This window comes from Hoplias malabaricus, unplaced genomic scaffold, assembly GCF_029633855.1.
Source record: "Hoplias malabaricus isolate fHopMal1 unplaced genomic scaffold, fHopMal1.hap1 scaffold_175, whole genome shotgun sequence".
NCBI classification, from domain to species: domain Eukaryota; kingdom Metazoa; phylum Chordata; class Actinopteri; order Characiformes; family Erythrinidae; genus Hoplias; species Hoplias malabaricus.
In genome coordinates, this window is record NW_027101054.1 from 36,341 (window position 1) to 47,500 (window position 11,160).

Here is an 11,160-nt window from a genome sequence, read left to right on the forward strand (position 1 = left end):
TTCGTTTGTTTAAAAATCAGAATGCAGAGTCCACTGCGCCATAACTCTTTACTCTGTTCAAAATAAGGTTCACGGACGGGAAATAAACCAATTCCCGGTTGGGTGAAAAAGTCCAGACACAGCGCTGGCGTCGTTGCTAGGTTACATTTATTTTGCAGAGTGATACCTGAAGAGCTTCGGTCAGAGTGCCATTATCGTGTAATATTGGCACTCCTGGAACGTCTCTCAGCCAATCACACTGCAGGGTCGGAACTAACTGTGGTATACGTTTGTAGTAAGTAGTAAGTCTGTAGTAAGTGAAGGTAACTGATTAGAAACTGAAGGCTGCCCTCGTTGTGTCATTCTGTGAGAGGGAGAGAGCGTAGGGGAAAAAACTGAAGTCAAGGCTCAGGTTTCTGGAGACTGTGTAGAACCACATTCTGTGGTATAAGGGATGGGTGACCCAAGGTGGGGCTCAGGGAAAGCTACATTAACCTGCTACATTTTATTAAGTGTGAAGGGAACAGTAGAGTTTAGTCATTGAGCTTCTTTGCTTTTATAATATATATATTTATTTGTTATTTATTCATTTATTTATTTATTTGTAAATGATGTGCGGTATTTCTATACTTAATTTACGAGTTTTTCCGTGAAATCACTCTGGACTTTTACACTGAAAATGACGACACTCTATTGGTTAATTACTTAATTTATTAAATATATATATAATAGTCAAATGGTTGCATACAATTAAATAATCTACATTAATTAATTAAAGTTCCATATCTGGATGTGCATTATTGTATTTCATGCAACACTGACGATAAATAAATAAATATACAAATAATAGATAGATATATAGATACATACAGAGTCATTTTTCTCAGTATTGTTAGTCGGGACTTCTTCCTGTGCTCCATTAGCTTTTCTCTCTGCGTTGTGTTTACCACGCGGTGTCACTAGCCGACTGCATTTTCTCTCCCTCTCTCTCCATATCGCGAGACTCCTCCTCGTCTGGGGGCAGGGCGTGCGGCTCGAGCAGTGCTTTGTTCGAGAGACTCAACAGCAGCTGAAACGTTGTCCTCCGCGCGGGCGGTGGATTATTGTCGGCAGCAGTGATGCGCGCGGATCCCAGCGCTGTTTCGCGGACGCTGTGAAAGTGGAATATGGCTGAAATGGAGGATGGAGGAAATGGATCGTGGCTGGTGTTGTTCGCTGGGCTTTGTTGTCTCTTCGGCGCTGTGAACGGGCAGGTCGTGTACTCCGTGTCGGAGGAGAGTAATCCGGGGACGGCGGTGGGTAATTTAGCCAAAGACCTGAGCCTCAGTGTTCAGGACCTGGAGCCGCGGGGATTCCAGCTGGTCTCGGGACCGAACACGAGGTATTTCGATGTTAACGTGAAGACGGGGGTCCTGCTGCTGAAGGAGAGGGTGGATCGGGAGGGCATATGCGCACGGAGCTCGAGGTGTTCGCTCGAGCTGGAGGCCATTGCGAAATCGCCGCTGAATATGTATCGCTTTGAAGTGAACGTGTTAGATATAAATGATAATGCCCCGGAATTTCGCATGTCGTCTTTGTCGCTGAATGTGTCTGAGGCTGCTTTGCCGGGAGAGAGGTTCGCGTTACCGAGCGCGTATGACGCTGATGTGGGGAGTAACTCGGTAAAGAGCTACAAGCTCAGCCCCAACGAGCATTTCTCTCTGGATGTACAGAGCGGGGGAGAACAGAGTGTATCTGCTGAGTTAGTGCTGCAGAAAGCTTTAGACCGAGAGAAACAGCCCGTGATTCAGCTCACACTCACCGCTGTAGACGGAGGGAAACCTCCAAAGTCTGGGACCATAGAGATAAATGTAGATGTCATGGATGTAAATGATAACGTTCCAGTGTTTAGTAAACCGCTGTATAAAGCACGGATACCAGAAAATTCAGCACCGGGGACTTCATTATTAACCGTCCACGCTGACGACGCTGACTCCGGATTAAACGGAGAAGTGGTGTACAGTTTCATTAATCATAATAACGATAAAAGCATAGAGTCTTTCGATATTAATAAAGCAACCGGTGAAATAACGGTGAAAGGGCAGTTAGACCACGAGACTAACCCTGCTATTGAAATCCGAGTACAGGCGCGAGACAAGGGAGCATCATCCCGTGCAGCACATAGTAAAGTGTTAATTGAAATCACGGATATAAACGACAATGCACCTGAGATATCTATAACCTCGTTAGAAAACACTGTGAAAGAGGGGTCACCCAAAGGAACTATGGTCGCCCTCATAACAGTGAAAGATGAAGACGCTGGTCAAAACGGGGCCGTGACCCTCAGAACCCCCCACGGTGTTCCGTTTAGAATTCAGAATGCGTACAAAAACAAATACTCCTTAGAAGTAGACGGTCCCTTAGACAGAGAGAGCACCTCTCAGTATGACATCACTATCACAGCCACAGACGAGGGCAGCCCCCCTCTGTCCAGCAGCACCGTCATCACTGTGGAGGTCTCTGATGTGAACGACAACGCGCCGCTCTTTCCAGAGCCCGTCATTAATGTTTATGTGAAGGAGAACGGTCCGGTTGGAGCTGTGATTTCTACAGTCTCAGCTCTGGATCCTGATGTAGGGGAGAACGCCAGAATAACGTATTCATTACTAGAAAGCTCTAGAAGCGCCGCTCCGGTCTCCTCACTGGTCAACATCGACTCTGAGAGCGGACACATCCACACTTTACAGTCCTTTAACTTTGAGGAGATGAAGACGTTTGAGTTCCGAGTGCAGGCCACAGACTCCGGGCTTCCTCCACTGAGCAGTAACGTGAGCGTGCAGGTGTTTGTTCTGGACGAGAACGACAACAGTCCCGGGATCCTGGCGCCCTATTCCGAGCACGGCTCCGTCAACACCGAGAACATTCCCTATTCTGCTGAAGCGGGCTACTTTGTGGCCAAGATCAGGGCCGTGGACGCGGATTCCGGTTACAACGCGCTGCTCTCTTACCACATCTCTGAGCCCAAAGGAAACAAGCTGTTCCGGATCGGGAGCAGCAGCGGGGAGGTCAGGACTAAGAGGAGGATGAGTGACAACGACCTGAAGAGTCACCCGCTGCTCATTGTGGTCAGTGATCACGGAGAGCCCTCGCTGTCCGCCACTGTGTCTATTGATGTTGTGGTGGTGGAGAGCACAGCGGACATCCAGACTCAGTTCAAACATGTTCCGATGAAGGAGGAGAGCTTCTCGGAGTTAAACGTGTATCTGCTGATCGCCATCGTGTCGGTGTCCGTCATCTTCCTGCTGAGCCTCGTCAGTTCAATAGCACTGAGGTGCTGCAGGACAGACGGCCCTTTCAGCAGGTACAGCCCCCCGGTCATCACCACACACCCTGATGGGAGCTGGTCTTACTCCAAATCTACTCAGCAGTACGACGTGTGTTTCAGCTCCGACACACTGAAGAGTGACGTAGTGGTTTTCCCTGCGCCGTTTCCACCTGCAGATGCAGAGCTGATCAGTATTAATGGAGGAGACACGTTCACCAGAACCCAGACCCTCCCCAGCTCTGACAAGGTAGGACAGGCCGCGGTTTAAGTGTTCTCACACTTCAAAAACAGCTTGTCATGTTGCTTACGTGTTTCTTCGTGATTTGAATGCAGTCTCATGAACAGGTTAGAAGCTGTTTACACTTGATGTCACTGTCCTTGGTTCTGAAAGGACCACTCCCTTCCCACATTGCGTCTTTGATAGTTTGTATTAAAGAAACACTAGTTAAGATATATTTTCTCCTAGGGGTCCCCTAGTGTAATTGATTTTTAATACTGTACTGAAATCAGTGAAAAGGTGGAAGGGCATTGTTTCCTATCCTCCTCCAAAAGTTAGTGTAGTTCCCGCAGTGCTGAGTCTGGAGTAGCATTAACAGAGGCTCTGTTCCCCCTATTACAGGTCACTGAGGCATCACAATGATTTTGAAGAATGTAATTTTAAGTTAAGAACTATTGCACATTATTCCTCCATGTGTTTTTAAGTATTGCAATATCGGTCACTCTCCTTGGTGCTGAAATCTCTGCCAATCTCTGCTTCCCATATTTCTATTATTTGCAATAATTTTACACATAGCACATTTCTGTGATATCTGACAGATTATGGAGCACATGTTGTTTGCCTCATAAAGATGGTGGTACTTTCACAATATTACCACAGAGAAATGAGTACTAAAAATCTACCTGAAAATAAGCTTACTCTCACTGTTGTTGTATCTTTTTTTAATTATTATTAAAAATAAAAGTTGCCTATTTATAAATATAATTTCTCAATGAATAGTTGTTTGTTCCGTATTCACTTTGACAATGTGAACATATTCAGGAGTTGTCATGGCTGTATTCTGTACAGTCTAAAGGCTAGTCAGAGTGGACTCTGTTAGCGTATGTTATTACACATTCGACCTGTTGAAACCTGTTTTAGACTTGTGTATTAACAAGTAGCAGAGATATGAACAGCTTCTTGAGAAGCATTCACTGGCTTTAAGATATCATCATAACTGGCGCATTCGGTAGGGAAGGGGTTACTCAGTTCAAAGCTGGTTTTATTGATAGACCTGTTGTTTATCAATTTATTGTGAAATTAGCAGCTAACACACAAACTGAAATGCAATATCTTATGAAACAGGAGAGTAAACAAAGCACAGTAGCTGTTTTGCTGAGTTTAGTCGGCCTCTAGGTATCTGTTGTGTGCTTCCTCAGGGATGTTGAAAGTCGGGTTGTTGAGAGAAAATAAGCTGACAAACTGAACATAAAATCTCTCTCTCTCTCTCTCTCTCTCTCTCTCTCTCTCTCTCTCTCTCTCTCTCTCTGTATCGTCTAAACTACATGTCTCTAAACGTAATCACAGCAGGACTGAGCTTATCACTTTCTGGTTCAGAAGCTGAAACACAGGTGAAACGTTATTAAAATTAAAATAAAGAAGTTAAATCATTCGTCAAAATAACTCAAGTTAAAATAAAAGTTCTATGTATTAAATCTACCCCAACATTATCATTAAAGGGAAATGTGCTGCTACGACGAGTGTAAATGTAACTCATTATTTTCCCCAGCTCTGAATGTTGCATTAAATTTTATGGAAGGGGTCTGTAAACAGTTTGGAAACGAAAGCATTGACACACACTCATATTCCATTGTTTTCTATGTGATAAACTATACATACACACATTCTCGTATGTGTGGGTGCTTCTTGGTCTTTTCAAGCTGCAATGTCTCTACTCGTCCACATGGTGTCACTAGCGCCCCGCTGTGGAAAGCCTTGTGCGTAGTACCGCGATGCTCCTCCTCTGTTTTTCTCGGAAGGGGCTGGTGCGGTGTCTGGCGCTGGGCTTTGTTCGGGACTCGTCTTTGTGCGCGAGCGCTGTCTCGGAGCGCTCCGGTTCACCGCTTGGTTGGAGCTTTATGGATGGATCGTCCTCGAGCCGCGGTGTGGGGATAAGATGGATTCAACCGCGGGGAGAATGTGTCGGTGGTGGACGTGTTGGTGTCTTCTGATCCTCCGCTGGAGGCTCGCGGATGGACAGATCGTTTATTCGCTGTCCGAGGAGGCGAAAGCAGGGAGCGCAGTGGGAAACCTCGCCAAGGATTTAAACATCCCTTTACCGGACGTCGAGCGGCGGGGACTGCAGATCGTGTCTGCGGATAATAAGAGGTATTTCGAGTTGAACGTGAAGACGGGGGTCCTCTCCGTTAGAGAGAGGATGGACAGAGAGGAGCTGTGTGCGCAGAGGAAGAAGTGCTCTTTAGCTCTGGAGGCTATTGCTAACTCTCCGCTGAATATTTACAGATTTGAGGTGAATGTGGCGGATGTTAACGACAACTCCCCGACATTTCGGACAGCAGTAACAGAGTTAAACGTGGTTGAATCCGCGTTTCCGGGGGAACGTTTTCCGTTACCGAGCGCGTATGACGCTGATGTGGGGAGTAACTCGATAAAGAGCTACAAGCTCAGCCCCAACGAGCATTTCTCTCTGGATGTACAGAGCGGGGGAGAACAGAGTGTATCTGCTGAGTTAGTGCTGCAGAAAGCTTTAGACCGAGAGAAACAGCCCGTAATACACCTTGTACTCACTGCTGAAGATGGAGGAAAACCTCCCAGATCCGGGACATTACAGATTACAGTGAATGTAGAAGATGTTAATGATAATATTCCGGTTTTCAGTAAGTCACTGTATAAAGCTCGCGTTCAGGAGAACGCCCCACCAGGGACCACTGTCATTAAAGTACACGCCACTGACTCAGACGAGGGGCTGAATGGTCAGATCATATATGGGTTTTCTAATCATGATGATGATGAAGATATCAGTGCCTTTGCCATTAATCCTGAAACAGGGGAGATCACTATAAAAGGAGAGCTGGATTATGAGAGGAAGAGTGCTGTAGAAATCCGTGTTCAGGCTAAAGACAAAGGACAGAAACCAAGAGCCTCCCACTGTAAAGTGTTAGTGGAAGTGATTGATGTTAACGATAATGTTCCGGAAATCTCTGTGACATCGTTGGTGAACAAGGTTAAAGAGGATGCTCAGGTTGACACCACAGTAGGAATGATTACAGTGATAGATAATGACTCGGGGAAAAATGGCCAAGTGAACCTGAGACTACTCGGATCCGTTCCGTTTAAGATACAAAACACGTACAAGAATTATTACACCTTAGCTGTCAATGGAGCTCTGGACAGAGAGAGCACCTCTCAGTACAGTGTCACTATCACAGCCACAGACGAGGGCAGCCCCCCTCTGTCCAGCAGCACCGTCATCACTGTGGAGGTCTCTGATGTGAACGACAACGCGCCGCTCTTTCCAGAGCCCGTCATTAATGTTTATGTGAAGGAGAACGGTCCGGTTGGAGCTGTGATTTCTACAGTCTCTGCTCTGGATCCTGATGTAGGGGAGAACGCCAGAATAACGTATTCATTACTAGAAAGCTCTAGAAGCGCCGCTCCGGTCTCCTCACTGGTCAACATCGACTCTGAGAGCGGACACATCCACACTTTACAGTCCTTTAACTTTGAGGAGATGAAGACGTTTGAGTTCCGAGTGCAGGCCACAGACTCCGGGCTTCCTCCACTGAGCAGTAACGTGAGCGTGCAGGTGTTTGTTCTGGACGAGAACGACAACAGTCCCGGGATCCTGGCGCCCTATTCCGAGCACGGCTCCGTTAACACCGAGAACATTCCCTATTCTGCTGAAGCGGGCTACTTTGTGGCCAAGATCAGGGCCGTGGACGCGGATTCCGGTTACAACGCGCTGCTCTCTTACCACATCTCTGAGCCCAAAGGAAACAAGCTGTTCCGGATCGGGAGCAGCAGCGGGGAGGTCAGGACTAAGAGGAGGATGAGTGACAACGACCTGAAGAGTCACCCGCTGCTCATTGTGGTCAGTGATCACGGAGAGCCCTCGCTGTCCGCCACTGTGTCTATTGATGTTGTGGTGGTGGAGAGCACAGCGGACATCCAGACTCAGTTCAAACATGTTCCGATGAAGGAGGAGAGCTTCTCGGAGTTAAACGTGTATCTGCTGATCGCCATCGTGTCGGTGTCCGTCATCTTCCTGCTGAGCCTCGTCAGTTCAATAGCAGTGAGGTGCTGCAGGACAGACGGCCCTTTCAGCAGGTACAGCCCCCCGGTCATCACCACACACCCTGATGGGAGCTGGTCTTACTCCAAATCTACTCAGCAGTACGACGTGTGTTTCAGCTCCGACACACTGAAGAGTGACGTAGTGGTTTTCCCTGCGCCGTTTCCGCCTGCAGATGCAGAGCTGATCAGTATTAATGGAGGAGACACGTTCACCAGAACCCAGACCCTCCCCAGCTCTGACAAGGTAAGGTCTTTGAGAATGGAAGCGTCAGTTGGGTTGGACGTGTTGCCAAATGGTGCTGTTCATGGTGCTGAAATGCAAGTTTTTTTTTTTTGTTTTTTTGTTTTTTTTTCTTATTTCTCTTAAAAAAAAAAGATTTCTAATCTTATTTTACAGGGGCTAAAAGCTCCTTCACTAGTCTTAAATATATTTGGCGTCTTTTCATAGGAGCCTTACATTTGCTATAGGTGTGTAATCCAGACTTTATTAGTATGAATATATTTCGTTGCATAGTTGTTCAATTTTTGAATCATGGGAAATAAGCAGTATTTATATGGGATTACTGGGTTCAAGACATCCTTTCTATGTATCTATACTTCTATCTATGCAGCTTTTCATTTTAGTGTCTTTGTCCATGGTGCTGAAGTCTCAGCACTTTTCCTTGCTGTTGTGAGGACATGATATTCAACTGTATGTATGCTACATAGGGATGGCATGTTGGTGCAGCAGGTAGTTTCACAGTTACACAGCTCTGGGGGTTGTGGGTTGTGGGTTCGAATCCCGCTCCGGGTGACTGTATGTGAGGAGTTTTGTGTGTTCTCCCCTTATCAGTATGGGTTTCCTCTGGGTGCTCCGGTTTTCTCCCACGGTCCAAAAAACTTATGTTGGTAGCTGGATTAGCGACTCAAAAGTGTCCGTAGGTGTGTGTGTGTGTGTTGCCCTCTGAAGCACCAGCACCATCTCCAGGTTGTATTCCTGCCTCGTGCCCAGTGATTCTGGGTAGACTCTGGACCCAGCGTGACCCTGAACTGGATAAAAGGTTACAGACAATGAATGAATTAATATATGCTACATAGCAATGTCACAGTGGACAGTCTTGTATTGCTTTGTTTAATTGCATGGCCTCAAACGTAATCTGCCTCTTTTGCCCTATGTAGGACACTGAATATGGTGTAAAAATAGGGCTTCTTTGCTCAAATAGTGCTTTTGTGTCATATAACTAGTGTTTGGAGATACTTAATGAATTGAAAATGCTTCACTGTTTAGCACTGAGTACACTGAGTGAAGTAGCTGTCAAAGCATCTTCTACATAGTTCACTACTTGGGGAATCTGGAGCAAGTTGGGATTGGTGGGGGCTTATATGAACAAAAAAAAAACTATGTTTGAACTATGGTAAATGTTTTAAACACATTTCTAACAGGATCTCACTTCTTGTAATTGTCCACATGATGTCACCAACTCCCTACTCTCAGTTATGAAAACATGACTTGTCTTTGCTCCACCTTTTCGGGGCGGGACTAAGAGCGTGTATGTGTGTGTGTGTGTGTGTGTGTGTGTGTGTGTATGTGCTGAACGGAGGGCTTTGTTCGGAAGGTGCCATTCTACTGGGACGCGCTTTAAACGTGGATCCGAGCCGGGTTTGCGGCCGTGCGAATGGATTATTATTTTCACTTCAGAGCGGGGGAAACGAGATAAAATGGATACATGGAAAAGGCGAGGGACTCCGTGGTGGATACGCTGTTTTTTTCTGCTACATTTCTGGCGGACTGTGGACGGACAGACCGTGTTTTCAGTGTCGGAGGAGGCAAACCCAGGCACCACGGTGGGAAATGTAGCTAAAGAATTCAACCTAAATATTCAGGACCTTGAAACGAGAGTATTCCAGATCGTTACCGAAGCGTATAAGAGGTATTTCGATGTTAATTTAAAGACGGGTGGGCTCCATGTGAAGGAGAGGCTGGACAGAGAAGCGCTTTGTGAACACAGCACTAAGTGTTCCTTAGCTTTAGAGGCTGTTGTTAATTCACCGTTGAATATTTATCGGTTTGAGGTGAATGTGTTGGATATTAATGATAATCCCCCCGTATTTAAGCAGTCAGAGACGACGTTTAATATCTCAGAGTCTGCTTTTCCAGGAGAGAGGTTCGCGTTACCGAGCGCGTATGACGCTGATGTGGGGAGTAACTCGGTAAAGAGCTACAAGCTCAGCCCCAACGAGCATTTCTCTCTAGATGTACAGAGCGGGGGAGAACAGAGTGTATCTGCTGAGTTAGTGCTGCAGAAAGCTTTAGACCGAGAGAAACAGCCCGTGATTCAGCTCACACTCACCGCTGTAGACGGAGGGAAACCTCCCAGATCCGGGACCATGACTATAGTTATAAATGTGCTGGATGTCAATGATAATATTCCAGTTTTCAGTAAGTCACTCTACAAAGCTCGGGTTAACGAGAATGCACCTCGCGGTTCTCTCGTGATTACCGTGCATGCCAGTGACGCGGACGAGGGGCTGAACGGTGAAATAACGTATGGATTTGTTAACCACGATAACGACAAAAACGTCAATGCGTTCTCAATCGACCCCGAGACCGGTGTTATTTCTGTGAAGGGGGACTTGGACTATGAAAAGAAAAACGCGGTGGAGCTGCGAGTGCAGGCTCGAGACAAAGGCCACAACCCGAGAGCTGCGCTGTGTAAAGTCTTGGTAGAAATCGTTGACATTAATGATAACGTCCCTGAGCTATCTATAACGTCCTTAGTTAATCCGATAAAGGAGGACACGCCTCCTGACACGATGGTGGGAATGATAACAGTGATCGATAATGATGCGGGTAAAAACGGCCAAGTGAACCTTAACCTCGTAGGATCCGTCCCGTTTAAAATACAGAGATCATATAAGAACTACTACACACTGACTGTAAATGGCCCCTTAGACAGAGAGAGCACCTCTCAGTATGACATCACTATCACAGCCACAGATGAGGGCAGCCCCCCTCTGTCCAGCAGCACCGTCATCACTGTGGAGGTCTCTGATGTGAACGACAACGCGCCGCTCTTTCCAGAGCCCGTCATTAATGTTTATGTGAAGGAGAACGGTCCGGTTGGAGCTGTGATTTCTACAGTCTCTGCTCTGGATCCTGACGTAGGGGAGAACGCCAGAATAACGTATTCATTACTAGAAAGCTCTAGAAGCGCCGCTCCGGTCTCCTCACTGGTCAACATCGACTCTGAGAGCGGACACATCCACACTTTACAGTCCTTTAACTTTGAGGAGATGAAGACGTTTGAGTTCCGAGTGCAGGCCACAGACTCCGGGCTTCCTCCACTGAGCAGTAACGTGAGCGTGCAGGTGTTTGTTCTGGACGAGAACGACAACAGTCCCGGGATCCTGGCGCCCTATTCCGAGCACGGCTCCGTTAACACCGAGAACATTCCCTATTCTGCTGAAGCGGGCTACTTTGTGGCCAAGATCAGGGCCGTGGACGCGGATTCCGGTTACAACGCGCTGCTCTCTTACCACATCTCTGAGCCCAAAGGAAACAAGCTGTTCCGGATCGGGAGCAGCAGCGGGGAGGTCAGGACTAAGA

The 11,160-nt window shown here is 46.9% G+C and overlaps 3 protein-coding genes across 3 annotated transcripts in view; all 3 read left to right on the plus strand.

The window, feature by feature from the left end:
- Positions 1-1,145: 1,145 nt before the first annotated feature.
- LOC136684412 (protocadherin alpha-3-like) lies at positions 1,146-3,551 on the plus strand. The gene has a single exon (XM_066659170.1). It carries the CDS (start codon positions 1,146-1,148, stop codon positions 3,549-3,551), a length of 2,406 nt encoding a protein of 801 aa, XP_066515267.1.
- A 1,885-nt stretch (positions 3,552-5,436) lies between these two features.
- LOC136684413 (protocadherin alpha-8-like) lies at positions 5,437-8,596 on the plus strand. Its single transcript, XM_066659172.1, has 2 exons — positions 5,437-7,818; positions 8,579-8,596. The coding sequence occupies exons 1-2, from the start codon at positions 5,437-5,439 to the stop codon at positions 8,594-8,596; spliced, it is 2,400 nt and encodes a 799-aa protein (XP_066515269.1).
- Positions 8,597-9,272: 676 nt separating this feature from the next.
- LOC136684414 (protocadherin alpha-13-like) overlaps positions 9,273-11,160 on the plus strand; it is a gene marked incomplete at its 3' end in the record, with an annotated part of 32,810 nt that continues 30,922 nt past the window's right edge. Inside the window, exon 1 of the mRNA XM_066659173.1 lies at positions 9,273-11,160. This exon is cut by the window's right edge and continues 559 nt beyond it. Coding sequence (XP_066515270.1) covers positions 9,273-11,160 — 1,888 coding nt within the window.